Source organism: Peromyscus eremicus, chromosome 22 (genome assembly GCF_949786415.1).
Source record: "Peromyscus eremicus chromosome 22, PerEre_H2_v1, whole genome shotgun sequence".
In the NCBI taxonomy this organism is placed as follows: Eukaryota; Metazoa; Chordata; class Mammalia; order Rodentia; family Cricetidae; genus Peromyscus; species Peromyscus eremicus.
This window is the reverse complement of record NC_081437.1, coordinates 14,712,185-14,728,152: the sequence shown is the minus strand read 5'-3', so window position 1 is coordinate 14,728,152 and position 15,968 is coordinate 14,712,185. Positions and strand designations below refer to the sequence as shown.

Below are 15,968 nucleotides of genomic sequence, written 5' to 3'. Positions count from 1 at the left end.
AATGTTGGTGTGTCATGATCCCTAAACATGTATGCATTTTTTTATGTCAATAAACTACAGCCTTTAGAATATTTGTGTAACAAATACGTAAATCAGTCTAATAAAATGCACCTTAGTGAATGTTATCATCACTTCAATAGACTTTATAAAATAAAATAATCTTATTCTTAAGGATGAAAAATGTAAGCACTGGGCACAGTTGGTAGAAAAGGGAGAAAAAAGAAGTATAGCTAATAATCAGAGAAATGTAAATAGAATTACAATAAAATACTGTTTTACTATCAAACTTTGAAGTTTTTTTTCTTTTTTCAGGAAATGGTCAAAATGATCAGTATTGCCATGAGATGAAATGTGTTTATACACTGTTAGTTGTGGTGGGGGGGGCGGTATTTTTGCTACAACCCTTGGGTTGACTATATCTAAGGCCTAAAAAATATATTAAGTCGAATTCTGTAATATCACATCATAGAAATATCCCTAAAGAGAAAGCACAGATGAGTTATGTATATTCCCAACAACATAACAAGAGAACAGGTAATCATACTATAGCTTCACTACAGTAGAAATATTCTGAGATTAAAAATAATTATATACTAGACATGGCAGCACACTCATTAATCCCATCACTCAGGAAAAGGAGGTATGGTCATGGGTCCTAGACTGGCCTGCTTAAAAAGCAAGACCCTGTCTCAAAAACAAAAATACACACCCAAATATAAGATGTGACATGTTATAGGGAAAAGCAGGAGTCCTACATGGACATAAAAGCAAGACTCTGTTTCTCGTGTGTGTGTGTGTGTGTGTGTGTGTGTGTGTGTGTGTGTGTGTGTGTGTTATAGGGAAATGCATAGAATATCTTGTGAATAAGACAAAATGTTATATAGATGTGATGTCAGCTGTGTGAAAATATGCCAGGAAAGTATTAGTAGAAAATAAACTAAAATAATGCCAGTTTTATTTCTGTGAGTCTGTGTTTTATTTGCTTTATTTCCCAGTTTTTAGTAATAAACTAATACAATTTTTAAAAATTAAACTTAGTCATCAGTGATTGATAAAGATCCTCTGGTATCCTTTAACCACCCAAGAAATTAAAGGAAAACTTAAATTTCCTGTTCGCTCTCCCCAACACATACATACATACATACATACACACACACACACACACACACACACACACACACACACACACACACACGTTCCCAACCCCTCACTTAGAGATGCCAGCTAATCAAATGAGCTGTTTCTTCTAAGATAGTGGCCAGTTGAGGTACCAAATCATTCACTTTCCTCTACAGATGACCTACCTGGTGGCTGGGGTAGGAAACATGCAGGTCACTTCATGACTTTGCAAAGGCTACAGTGTTATTAATAGTGACTGTCAGGCTCTAAAAAGCTAAAAATAATAAATAATACTAATAATAATGTGCAAGTTGAGGCAGGCTGTTCCAGCTAGCAATAAATTGTAACATGGCTTGCTCAATGGTCTTTTAATAAAAAACCTGGAGCCAGATATGGGGGTAAATGCTGAAAGATCAGAAAGACAAAGGAACAAGCCACTGCCACGTTTCACCTCGCCAACTCCATGAATTCTCTGACTTAATTAATGCCTCTGAGTCCTCAGCTGAAAGGCCTCCAGCCGAAAAGGGCTTTAGTTCCGGTCTCCTCACCCCTTACATACCTTTCTCTGCCCAGCCATATTACTTTCTTTCTGTTTCTGGGATTAAAGGCGTGTGATTCCCACTGGGTGGTGGTGGCGCCAAAGTGCCTTTAATCCCAGTACTCGGGAGGCAGAGTCAGGCAGATCTCTGTGAGTTCAAGGTCAGCCTGGTCTACAGAGCGAGATCCAGGACAGGCACTAAAACTGCACAGAGAAACCCTGTCTTGAAAAACAGCAACAACAACAACAAAAAAGGGTGTGTGATTCCCAAGAACTAGGATTAAAGTGTGTCCCACCACTGCCTGCCTCTGTTTCTCTCCTAGACTGAATCAATCTCACGTAATCCAGGGTGGCTTTGAACTCACAGAGATCAAGACAGATCTCTGCCTCCTGAGTGCTAGGATTAAAGGTGTGTGCCACCTCTGCCTGGCATCTTTGTTTAATCTAGTGGCTTGTTCTGTCCTCTGATCTTTGGGCAAATTTTATTAGGGTACACGATATATCACCACAATAAATGGCATAAGGTTAGTCACATCATAAGCTTTGTGGAAACAGGTCTACAACTCCTTCTAATAGAAAACAGTTTAGGGGCTTTTCTCAAAGGAATATGAGGAAGAGAAACAATGTCCTGGCAGGTAAAAGGAGGAATATGAAAAAGAGAAACTGTGTCCTGGCAGATAAAAGAGACTTAAGACTCTGGTCATAAGACCTAATGTTCATTTATTTTAACAAAATTCCTATGTGGTCCCTGCTGTCAATAAGTCTTCAGTGGGCAAGTTGGTAGCCACTGGTCAGATAATTAGTGTAGCAGTTTGTGAATAAGTCCTCGACCCAACAGCAGTTTGACACTCCTACGTGAGTCGTCAGAGTATTGGCGATTTCCCACCCATGTGGCAGTTTCTCCCAGAGTGTTAGCAGAAGGCCCCTCCCCACCATAGTCACACCTCCAAATATTAGCGCTAAACCCAGGCTGTCTGCCCCCTCGTGCGCGCGCACGCGCACACACACACACACACACACACACACACACACACACACACACTCCGGAGCACTCACATCTAGTCTGACTGCTGTCCTCTCCTCACCAAACCATGTGATGTAAGACCATGTGATGGGACCAACTCAAGTTTCTGCATTAAATTTCTTTGCCTCGTAAAAGCTATTTTGCTTGCACGGCCAACCGCATTCATTACATAGAGAATATTCCATCCCCTTCCAGTTCGTCTGTGTGGACTAATTTTCTGTGGTTACTTCACTCACCACTCAGAATGCCCGACTTTGGCAGAGCCAGAACACGTTCAGCATGCATGAGATAGATGAGAGTCACTTCTGGTGAATCATGGAGGCCAGAGTAACAGGACCCCTCCCCGTTAAAGAGGAGGTAAATGCCCTCTGACCTCTCAGGAGACTTCACATCCAGTGCCAGGAAGAGAGAGTTCAAACTCAGAACTTCGATGATCTCCCAAAGACACGAATCAAAACTGTACGTTACAATTTCTCACTAAACGCTAAGGAAGTAAACATAATGGTCCCCTGACATGTTAATGATGTCCCTTTGGCTGTGTTATTTCTTTTTCCTGCAAGACAAATGGCCTTTGCTGTAATAGGAAAACTGAAGTCACTTTAGTTGTGCCCAAACGTTATATATAGCAAAGCTTTTCATTTTGTAATGTTCTTATAAATTTGAATTAGAAAATGCATTAGTTAAAGCTGAAAGGGATCATAAATTCATCTTCTACACCAAACTCCCCCATTTTAACAATAAATAGCATATGCTCTGATGTAGGAGGAACACAGTTGGGGCCAGAGAATTGTACTGGCCAAGTCAGGACTGGGATCCAGATCTCGGGATCTCATGTATTCTCAAGTCCGCCTTGAGCCTAGGGCTGTTTACATGTCATGGTTGGAGTCCAGTGTCTGGCATAGAATGAGCCCTATGAGAACAGTAACTTGCATGGTGATTAATAACTACTCCCAAGTTGTTTGTCCTGTATCAATTCATTTTACACGCCAGTGGTTCTCAACCTTCCTAATGCTGTGACCCTTTAATACAGTTCCTCATGATGTGGTGACCCACCAACCATAAAACTATTTTGCTGCTACTTCAGAACTGTAATGTTGTCACTGTTATGAATCGTAATGTAAATATCTGATATGTAAACCCCCAAACGACCCATAGGTTGAGAACAGCTATTGTACACCAACTCTATGAAGAGAGGGCATTTGATTTTTACCCCTGTCTATATCATGGATACCAGAACACAAGACACAAACTGCCATGCCCTGAACAGTGGTGGAGACTGGAAGCAGGGAATGAACCAGGGTCCATGCTGTGGTCCCAGCCACTGCGTACTCCTGTTGGTAAATGGGAGGGGAGGAGGTAGACAGGGACAGGGACAGGGATGGAAGTGGAGGAAGCAAAAGACAGAAAGTAGCAAGAAGCCACTAAAAAGGGAAGGAAGGGAAAAGAGAGGTGTGGAAGAGCAAAGAGAAAGTGTAAAGAAAAGCATTTTTTATATTAGCGCGTGTTCTCTAGTTTTATATCATAGGTTTCTGACAACCAATCATATACTCTTCTAATACATTAAATCTTTCTCATGTGCTGACCTTAGCCCCCTCCCCTAGATAAGAGGAGAGGATAGTGAAGCTTAATTGAATGGCGTGCCCTATTTTATCTGTGGTACAGGAAGAACCTCAGTGTAGACGTAATAGCTTATTAATTGTGATGAACAAGACTATTTCTTTCACGATGACAAAGTAGGTTTTAGAAACAAAGTAAAGTTGTTAATCTTGATGTTCTGTGATCTTGGGTCTCCTCAGCATGTATTTTGCTTTAGGTCCTGAAGCCAAATCATTAAGGATGAGGTTTTAAAACAGCCTTATTGAGGTATTATTGACCTACAACTAATTGCATGTATTTGCCATGTATCATCTGACGCATTTTGACACATGTGTATACGTGTATATACCCATGAAGTCTCCGGCACAATCAAGAGCATTTCTATAACCTTACACTCTTGTGCATGTCCTTCCTCTGCAGTCTTTCCCTCCTGCCTGTCTCTGCTCCCTGCTGCAGCCACACACAACCACCGATCTGCTGGCTGTCGCTGTAGAATGAGTCCTGGGAGAACATACAAATCAGAAGTAGAAAAAGAATGAGCAGCTACATGTCACATAGCTGGTGAATCTCACATTAATTATGCCTAAAGAAGTCAGACAGAAAGAGATCCATAATGTATGTTTACATAAGAGTCTACAGAACTCAATCTACAGCGACACCTTCTAATACGATGGAAGCTAGCCAGCGGGAAGGAAGTTTCCCCAGTCAGTTCAGTATTGATTTCTCCATCCTGCAACTGGACCCTATAGGGACTTCAGCAGTAGGCTCATCTATGGGGAGCAATCAATGACAATAGCCCGGTCTTTCTGGAGACCTCTGGGGCCTGAGCAGTCACTACAGGAGATGTCCTATGCCTGACTCTTGTTTAAAAACTCTGGAACAGCAATGTCCACTCACCCTCCTTTTAAACTCCTTTTTAAAAAATCATAACATAGACTTTTAGGGCTTTTACTTTCTCTCCGAGTGTCTCTTATACCACACAAGTTTTGATACGCTGTATTTTCACCTTTATTCAATGGAAGATAATTTTTTAATTTCTGTTTTGATTTCTTCTTTGACATGTGAGTTATTTAGAAATCTGTTCAGTTGTTTTTTGTTTTGTTTTGTTTTTTTAATTTGGGGATTTTGCAACGGTCTCTCTGCTGTGGGTTTCAATTCCATTGTGATCAGAAAACATATTTTGTCTGTCGTTGAGACTCTATGGTACAAACAGTCTCTATTCTGGTTAACGGTCAGTGTACGCTTAAAAAGAATATGTACTCCTCTTTTGGGAGAGAAAATTTCTGTGCTCTTCAGACTAGTCTCAAACTCTAGCTAAGTGATCCGCCTGCCTCAGCCTCCTGAGTAGCTGGGCCTGTAAATATACCACCATTGTTGGCAGATAATATCTTCTTTATAGCTCAATTATGTCAAGTTGGATAATAGTGTCATCAAATCTTTGAATTCCTTTGGTCTCCACTGCTTTGTCAAGCCGGCAGAATTGGGTCCCACCCCACCCCCCCGGAAGGCCTGGAAACTCAAGGTAGTGAGCCCGGGCAACTGTAGGGCTCATCTTGCTGCCCAACTCTCAGGAATCTCTTCTCTCCTTCTCTTCTGTCCAGTATCCTAAAACCAATCCTGCCTGTGCTCTGTCCATGTGGAGAGCCACACGGGGTGGGGAGCTTTGGGAAGATGCCCCATGGCATACAAACTCTCATGGGCCTTTCTAGTCCCACAAACAATTGCTTGGTCTACATAGCGAACTCAAGAGTGTCACATTGCTTTGTTCTACAAGCTTCTGTAATGTTTCAATTGTGTCCACTTTATGAAATAAAACAGCCAAGTCACCTGTGAAGTTGGACTTTGGTTAGAGCTGAGATAACTCTTGTGTTTAAACAGTGTCCTTGCTCTTGTCGATAACATTAATTGCCTATGAGGAGTTAAGTCTTTCCCCCACCACCCTTGAGCCTTTCATGTTGGTTCCTCTGAACCAATTTAAAGTTCGACTATCTAGTTTAAGACAAGGAAAATCATCTGCTGGAAACTACTGCATTAGAAGCTACTAATGCCACATAACTGGGACTCCAGCAGAGCCCTAATTGGACAGTCCCTTCCAGCCAAGGAGAATGGCCCTGCCCTGTTGGATACAGAATGTGTCTGGCTTGCATATTTTTTTTTGAAGGTCTTGGTCATAAAGATAGCAACTTTACAGCCGAGTCATGAATTGTTTTCATTCTTTGTTTGAAATGTATTTTATTCCCCTTGTTTCCTTTTGTTCTGGGAGCTCAGGATTTCTTGCAATTATAATTAAAGATTTGTTGAATTAATATTAAAAGACCATCCAAATACTGATCCAAATTTTAGGGGGACCTGAGGCTTATACGATTTTTAGAATTTTTAATAGAAAAATACTAGAAAGGTAAATACAAAATTAGCTTTGAAAGCCACTATGTATTTACAATGCAAAAGATAGTCCAAGAAATTATAAAATTTCAAAAGCTGAAATACAATAAAGATCAATGTCCTTGGTCTTTCCCCTAGCATTATGAAGTAACATTTATATTTTTTTACAGATAATATAGAAAAGCTCCTCTCATTCCCACTTCACGTTTGCAGTGACATGTAAAACTTCCCAGTGTCCCTTCTTCCTAAAGTGATCCCTCTGGGAGCTCCAGCCCCTTGAATACCTTAGGCTGCCTGAACAATGGGACCAGCTCTGGGGGAGGGGGGCGAGCTCTGTCCTTCCAGAACCCACCCCCATCTTACCTGCAGCCATGCGGGGTCCCAGGAATCCTTGAAGCCTGAGTCATGGTGGAGCCTCAGCAGGGAAGCAAGATCTTGTCTTTAGAAGTCAAAATCAGGATCTGAAGCTCAATGTAAACCTCCAGAAATAGTCTGTTACTGCTGATGCGGAAGTTTCATACTGACCATCTTAAGTAGCAAATCCTACAGGATGTGTAGGAAACCCCATACACACACCGTCCTCCTTGCCTCTCCCAGCCTTCCTCCTGAAGCTTTCTCCTTGCGGGGGGATAATGAATGACAGACCGATACCAATATCTTGTGGTCTTTTCCCTGTTATCTACCGCTTAAAGGCCAAGCCAACTGTACCCCATGCTCCTGCCCCACCTGTCCTTCCAACAGACCTCCAGCTTTGCGTCATTGTGCGCACGCTGTCTGCATGTCAGACAGACTGGATTGGTCTTTACTCAAGAGTTTTCTGGTACTCCTGCCGGGACTGCTTGGTTTTATTCCCTATGGGAGTAAATGTCCCCCTCCCCCTAGACTGCCCATGGTAATCAAAGCCTAGCTCGGTGATGAAAGGTCCTCCAGAAAACCCATGACCCATGTCATCAGCTGTGATCTCACTCACCCCAATGCCAGAACACTTTCCTGTGTCTTAAGCCCAACCAACTTCGGCAGGGTGACAACCAAGGTCGTGTGTCACTTGGGTCCATCGCTCCTGACACTATGTGCTCAGTTAACATTAGTGAAACCAAATAAACCAAAGCCAGGGTGCTAAAAGGGAGCGTGGAGAGCCACTGCTGTCCCTGGCTGCAGTGTGACGGGAGAAGGGGCGAGAACAGGCACAGAGGAAGAGACAATCCAGGGCAGGGCAGGAACACGTGGGACTAGAGGCCAAGCGAGAGACAGCAAAACTGAGGTGGGTTCAAGGCGAGCTTTCAACACGTGACATCTAGCAATACAGCCAAACTGTTATAGGATAGGCTAAGAAAATGATCATGGGAAGGTGGCAGGAAACTGGCTGGAACAAAACTTAGATTTCATGATGTTGTATACCTGGTTCATGTAAGTAGGAAACCAGAGCCAGGGGCCTGATTTCCAACACTGGTTTGGCCAGCACTGACATAAATCAATTCCGAGCTGTATATTCCATTTCAACCCACCTCGGATTAGTATCTTTGGAGATTACATCTATTTCCCTTTACTTTGTTTCTACTTTTCTCAAAATTAAAGCTGCTAAAAACAATAGACAAGAAAAAAGGATTCTCGAAATGTATATAATTGTGAACTTAGGCAAGAGTATAACAAGTATCTCCCATGGGAGTGGGAGGAAATGGGGAGGTGGTTCATTGGAAAGGAAAACAGGCATTTAAGGGGACCTTTAAAAAGAGAACTTGGTGGCCGTAGGAGATAACGTCGGGGGAATGGCCCAGAAGGTGTCTACCACTTAGGGAACAACTCGATTGTCCCTGATAGCGGCAATTTCTCCATGAGATGTTTCTCAGCTACACTCTCTGTCCCTTTTCATTTCGCATAAACATGTAAATTTTCACTGCTACAGAACTGTAATTTACACTTCATAGCATGCTTGAGATTATGTTCTGTCTAATACTTATAAAATCCCCACCCAAACATGCCCTGAATTGGCCAGAGAAACTTAGGAGCAAGGGAGAAGTTTACCTGGGTTCTCCCAAACCCATTCAGCTAAGGGTGGTTGCTGCACCCCATTTCTTTACAAAGAACAACTTGCTGGGTATGGTATCTCTACATCATCCCCTGACCTTCCTCTGGGCTACCAGACTGGACATACTTTAAGAGTGGAACCTCTTCAGGATGCACAGAGCCAATGAGGAATGTGTGACTCCAGATAGCTAGATCTCAGTATAAGGTCTTGTCCCAGGGAGAGCTGATAAGTTGGGTCAGTTCCTAAAAGAATCATTCTACAAAGTAGTTTGTGCACCACAATGGCTCTGCCTATGACTCACTCCATATTTTTATTAGTAATTTTGGGGACCAGTGGCACACTGTGGGTCAGTACCTCAAGGAGTTCTCTCAAGTGAGTGCTGTCTCCGTTTTCTCAAAATTCAAATTTTTTTATATTAAATGTATTGAGCTATAAATTATAGACAGAAAAATGCTGAGTGTATTGTTTTAATTGTATTGTCTGATGAAGTCTGACAAATTCGCTTGCAATGTAATCCTCGCCACAATTAAGGTGTAAAATACGCAGTTCCTTTTCCTCTCTCCCACCTCCATCCCAGACCCACCTAACCACTGATCTGTCCCTCTAGGCTCCTTGTTTTCTATAAGAATGGAATCATGTGTGCACTCCTAAACACAGCTCTTTTGCTGGGCACGTTTTTTTGAGATTTACATATGACAGAGAGATGTGTAATTTTTACTCCGTTTTGGGGGACATTTCTAGCCAGAAACTACCAAATTCGTTTCACCTGTGTGGGGCGACTTGAGGTTTAGAGTTATGAAAAGCTGACTTGAAATTTTCATGCACTGGCCTTTCGGCAAATTTAAGTTTTTGTTGTTGTTGTTGTTTGGTTGGTTGGTTGGTTGGGTTGGGTTGAGTTTTCGGCAGACATATTTTTTGGTTTTTAAGTGAATAAGCAGAAGAGAGTGAAAAGTTTGGAATGGTGCTGTTGTTCCTCATAATGAGTATGCACTACTAACTTCACGAAAAGCCACCAAACTACTTTTCAAATACTTGCACGGTTTTGCACTCTCATCAGAAAGGCGTGCATTCTGGTTACTCCACACGCTCCCCGCCTCTTGGCGTTGTCCATCTCTGTCTTTAATCTTACACATTGTAGTGGCTGTGCCTGCGCCTCCCTGTCCTTTCCTGCACACGCTCCTGGTTGCTGATGCTGAACACCTTTCCCTGGGCTCTAGGCATCTTCCTCCTTGACTCAGTTATGCAGGCGAGTTCAAGGTCACCAACTCTGACGAATTCTGCAGCCGCTAGAGCTGTCCAGAGCTAGAGCATCCTTGTTGGTTACGAGAAAACTATTGTGTTTTCCCTGACGTTGCACTCTCGTCGGTCCGTTAACTAGCAGCTCCTCTTTCCCTCCCAGCATAGGTTGAGATTACCAAACAAGATCTTTAAAGGTCTTGGTTGTAAGGAAATGGAGCCTGTGACACCAAATGTTCCCGTTCAGCCAAATGCACAGGAACCCCCTTGATGCAATCCCATCAGCCAGTTCGTTCTGTGACTTCTCCCAACACTCTCTAGATTTCTTGTTTTGTGATTCTGTCACGTGTCTTGCTGAATTGTTACCTCATCCATAGAAACATGTATTCGTTCCCTAGATGTTAAAAAGACAACTCGGTTTACCTCAATTTTATGCTCTGCGCTGACTGAAAAGTACTTTTAAGGTTGATCTTGACCTTTTCCTTTTGAGAGAGTCAGTCTAGGGTAAAATATGTTCTACACTTCCGAGCAGTTATTTCATGGGAACCCAAAAATTTCATCCCTAGGACACTATGAGATTCCTCCTCCAACCTCCTGCCCTTGTTGACGATATAAAACAAACTTCGTCTGGTCTGTGTCTTATCTCCATGGACTAGTCAGAGTATTGTTTTGAGTTTTCCACTGCATCTATTAATTTTAAAAGAACACATGTCTCAGTTCAGTAAAAATCTATAGAAACCCAGATAAAAGGAATTCTGAATTGAGATGTTTATGCCTCCAGCTCTCTTTTTCCTTTTTAATGATGGTGAAGAATCCCGTCATTTCTTTACTTTTTAGAACCTCCTTGGGGCTGCTCTGGCAGGGGAGCTGACAGGAAGTGTCCACTGTGCTGAAGCTAGGCAGTGGGTCTTCATGAGGTCTGGATGCCTCTCACCTTTGGCCTGATCTGCCTGGAGATGCATCAGTTTCTACCCCGTCACTGCCAAAAAGAACTTATTTCAGCCAGGACACTATTTATGCTAGACATGATTTGCAAAGGCTGGGCCCAGGCTGGACTGTCCAACCTTACATCCTAACAACGCCACAGTTTGGTGGCTAAATAGCAAGGCTAGTGAGTTCTGGGAAACTCCGTTCTAGCTGCTTCCTTGGAACTGTCGTAGAGAGAGGAAGGAAGCTGGGGCATAAAACTCAGACTTTTTCAGAAGAGAACTTAGGCTTTCCAGTGACTGATTCTCAATAGACCTTATATCAATCAACAGAAGAACCAATAGCCATCAATTATCCAGAAGCAATCAAGATCCCAAAAGATATTCTGCATTGTCAAAGAAAGATTAAATTGTAGATGATAATTAAAATATTTTTGTATGGTGCTATGTAATAATTCTATTAAAATGTTCTAAACCCACACCCTCCAAAATTTATTTGTTTTTGTTTGGTTTTTTGTTTTGTTTTTTCTGAGACAAGGTCACACAATGTAGTCCAAGCTGGCCTTAAACTCATACTTTTCTTGTCTAGGTTCCTGAGTACTGGTTTCATAGATGTGTGCTATTGTACTCAACTTCTAAATATTTTTAATTTGCATTTTACTTATTATTAATTATTATTATTATGTTTAAGTGCAGATGTATGTATGTCATAGTGCGTGTGTGTGTGTGTGTGTGTGTGTGTGTGTGTGTGTGGTAAGTCAGAAGGCAACTTTATGGAGTTGGTTCTCCCTTTCCACTTTCACACGCAGATTCCAGGGTCAAACTGAAGTCTTGGGACTTATACAGTATCAGAACATGATTCAGGAATGGAGTCATGTAAGGAGAATTGTGAGTGCTTGTGAGAACACCCCAAGGAAACAAGACAAGAGTCTTGTGGCCTCAGTTTCTTCAAAACACCAAATTGGTCTTGCATTGTGTTTTCATGCCCCTCCCAGGGGTAGCAGACAAGAGTGAGTTTACTTCAGATTACTCCTTATTGCTTGCTGCTGCCCCTCAATTAAAGGTTTAAACTATCGTTTCTACGCCTTTATGGGAAAACATGTTTTTGCCATGTGGCACCTGTCCTTGTGGTTGTCTACAGCTTGAACGCATGAGAACTTTACCCAAGTGACCTTTCTTAACCCTCAGAGTATAAATTGTCTGAGACTCTGAGTTAAGCTGGCTGCTGCATGGACCTCACGTATCGGCTCCCTTCCCCCAGGTCCCACCGCCTTTTGAGTGGTGACAGCAAGTGCTGTGGTTGGCTAAGCCATCTTGCTGGCCTTCCAGATTCCAAATCTATTGATGTTTAATTTAAAACATTAACATTCCCCGATACATTTAGATTTGTGTAGTTATATTAATACCATACTAAAATGTTCATGAGAAAATACGCACAAACATGAAACGGATGAGGGGGTAGGGAGATGGCTCAGTTGGTAAAGTCCTTGCTATACAAGTGTGGGGATCTGAGTTCAGATCGCCAGCCCCCCATGTAAAAGGCCAGATGTGGCAGTGCATGCCTGTAATCCTTGCACTGGAGAGACAGAGAAAAACTGGATCCCTGGAGCTCTCTGGCCAGCTAGCCTAGAAGAATCAGTAAGCCTTAGGTTCGGTAGAGACCTTGCTTAAAAATATGTGGAGAGTATGAGGAAGATCCCCACCATTAACCTCTGGCATCCACAGGCACGCGCGCGCGCAAGTGTGTGTGTGTGTGTGTGTGTGTGTGTGTGTGTGTGTGTGTGTAGACAGAGAGAGAGAGAGAGAGAGAGAGAGAGAGAGAGAGAGAGAAGCAAAAAAAAAAGACAAAAGATCTCATAGAATAAAAGAACCTGATCTTTTAAAATGCTTCATGAGAAAATAAACAGATATCTCCTTAATTCGCCATGCTTAAGAACAAAACCTTGAGAAGCACTGAAGTCAGGTACTGAATGTGGCGACCCTGTCACTACTGTCACTTAATAATGTCCTAGAGGTATTTGCAAAACAACTCACGACGTAGTGGTAACAACTCACGATGTAGAGGATACCACTATACAGAGTGCGATAAACACCATTCTGGTACTGGTGAACTTGTATATGTGGGAAACCTGAGGGACTGACTGCCAAAACTGTTTTCAACTATAAAAGGATTCATTAGTAACGTGTAGAAATAGTAGCCATCGCAAACAGACGGCGCGGCCAGTTAGAAGACAGCCCGGCATATAATGCCTTGTTTAGCACAACCTAAACAAAATCAAATGTCTAGGAATAAACAACAGGTTGGTAAAAACGGAAGGACTCCAAAGGTTTTAACGAACAGAAAGACGCGCTATATTTTGACAAGAAAGACGGCATTCTGTAGACTATGCGTGCCCTGCGATTTCAAAGCAAGAACTAACCGAGACCGTTTTTGTTTAAATTTCAGGCAGAAAACACACAGGAAGAGTCGTGAGCACACCGACAATGTCAAGTCAAAGAATGTGGCCACCACGAAAGACTAGATAGTGAAAATAAAGCGTGCAAAACTGTAGTCCTCAAAGACACACTGTGGACGGACGGATGTGTTGATAAGATAGGACAGAAAGCCTTTGATTGTATGTGTATGCTCAAATGCACACGCTAATTTAACATACGGTAAAAGTGGTATGTGAAAGAACTGTCCAAAGAGTAAGGTCTTGGGGCATTGGGGTGAGGTGGAAGAGAGAGCTAGAGCAAGCTACAAGATTGTTAAGCAACTGGTTTAGATCTCGTTTATTCAGAAAGAGCCAGGAGTAGCTCACACGTCCCCTACCACCATGATGTTCACAGGTCCACTGGGGAGGAGTGTCTTAGCTATGTCTTACTCCTTACATCTCAAGCACTCCTATCTATCTGTATCACAACACAGCAACAATAACGTGTTGCAAGCATATACAGTGCAGTGGCTGATCAACAGAGGTGATGGGTACATGTAATGGCTCTGAACACAGCAGCAGAAAAATGCCAACTAGGAAGGATATCCAGACTTAAGAGAAACGAGGATGCAGGGGAGGAGATGAAGAGGATAGCCTAGCTTGACACACTCACAGGACCCTTCTAGGTATGGCTCAACTTGAAGATACAGGAATGCCTATACTAAAGAACGACGGAGACTCATCACAGAAATGCCTGATATTCATCAGAGAGGAGCAGGACATCCCCGCAGTAGCACCACCCAGGGGCGCATAGGCATGGTTCTGCATGATCTCAAGCAAGCCTTAGGCCTCTTGCCGCCAGCTCTCAGGGTGCACGTAACATTAAGTGACAAACCCCAGCAGGTGTCCAAACAATAATTGTTTGCTTAGAGTTGACCTTTGTTTGTGACTGGCGCTCACTTCACTCTCGACACATTTTCCTTCCATGGGAGCCCTGAGTGGCGTGGACTAGACAGACCCAGTTAAGAGTTCCCATATTTTTGGTCAAAGAAAGTTAAGGCTGAGAGCCGTAGACTGATTGATTGGCATCTTCTTGATGCCCTGTCGGAATGCACAAACCTCTTGCTCCATTTGCATTCATATTGGCAGGTGGTGATGATAGGCATTGAACTAAGCCAGTCCAGGCAGCAGTGCCCATGACATTCCTGGATGTAGGCCTCACATCAAAGCTCAGCAGGTCTGGAACATCACAGGAGATGAACTCTTAGGCTCCTGCTATGCAGAAACAGGGCCAGGGGTGGGCAGTACTGAGCTGGCAAACACAGGGTTCTCTGCTGAAGTCTGATGAGACAGCAGCCTGGCCAAGATGTTCCTGTACTGACTGGTACAAGGATAATCAAGGCTGCCTAGCGAATGCTGCTTGTCTATTTGGGTGTTGTTGGGGGGGTGGGATATGTAGAATTAAGAGCACAGAACACAGGAACATGTCTTCTTTGTCACTAGGGTCCATCCATCTCCTAGAAATATGGGCTTCTAGGGAATGGCAGCCTGGTTGGTATAAAGAAGAAAGGGCCACAGTAGACTGGAACCTTGCATATTGTAACTGAAAGTTTTCCTGTGTCCCACCCAGTTTGCAGCCCAAGTAAAATCTGCTCAGACCCAAGTAAACACACAGAGGCTTACATTAATTACAAACGCTCAGCCATTAGCTCAGGCTAACTACTGACTAGCTCTTACACTTAAACTCAGCCCATTTCTGTTAATCTATATGTCACCACATTTTCCATGGCTTTATCTGTGTGCCATTACATGCTGCTCCCTGGACGGCAGGCTGACGTCTCCTGATGAAGCCTTCCTGTTCCCAGAACCCTCCTTGTCTGTTTATCCTGCCTATAGCATATGATACCTGGAAGAACTTGAGTAAGTGACTCTTCAGCTCTCTGAAAAGTGGGGATACAAATCTCCACCATGAAGGACTTTGTTAAAAGAGTAAATAAGTGTGCATAAAATAATTGGCACCTTCAAACGGGTGGCATCTTCCCAGCCTTCCTGCCTGATGGACAGACGTTCTTCTGGCTCCCTATATCCTTCACATACTCCCCCCACTTGCTTTCTGCCTCCATACCCCTGATTCCCTGCTAAAGTGACTCCGCACATACAAGAACTTGGCAAAACACATTGACTGTCCCCCTAGGTCCTGCTTGTTTAATAGATGTCTTTGGAAACACTCAGCAATGGGCTCAGTGCCCAGTATCTCAGAAAGACTTGGTAACACCACACGGCCCCGTGCAGGCCTCAGGGGAGAAGCCCTCACTCACACACCACTGCCCTAGTTGATCAGTTGATGCCAATTTTTATAACCGAGTCTCAGAACGGGTCAGAATTTTTAGAGCGAATTATCAGCTTCCCATCGGCTATGGGGGAACTTGGAAGAAGCTCAAGGAAAGAACTCTCCCCCAAAGTGCTTTGCACAGGGGCCGTGATCCCATTGTCCAGATGATTGAAAACAAATTGAGGTTAGATAAGTCACACACACACACACACACACACACACACACACACACACACACACACACACACGAACCGCCGGAACTAGAGGCTGCCAGAGCTAGAGACCGCCAGAGCTAGAGACCGCCAGATCCGAGCCACAAGCAGATAGCTTGGAGTAAGATTGTGAGAGAAAAACGTTGAGATGGAAGTGCAATGC

General features: G+C 43.2%; 1 protein-coding gene across 2 annotated transcripts in view; it reads left to right on the top strand.

Annotated features, from left to right (window-relative positions):
* The window catches only part of Rmdn2 (regulator of microtubule dynamics 2), a 53,659-nt gene extending 40,250 nt beyond the window's left edge, over window positions 1–13,409 (top strand). For both annotated transcript variants that reach the window (XM_059248252.1, XM_059248251.1), the window contains one exon: window positions 13,294–13,409. In XM_059248252.1, the coding sequence (XP_059104235.1) occupies window positions 13,294–13,369 (76 nt within the window). In that variant the 3' untranslated portion in view covers window positions 13,370–13,409. The remainder of the gene's footprint in view (window positions 1–13,293) is intronic.
* The last annotated feature ends 2,559 nt before the right edge of the window (window positions 13,410–15,968 follow it).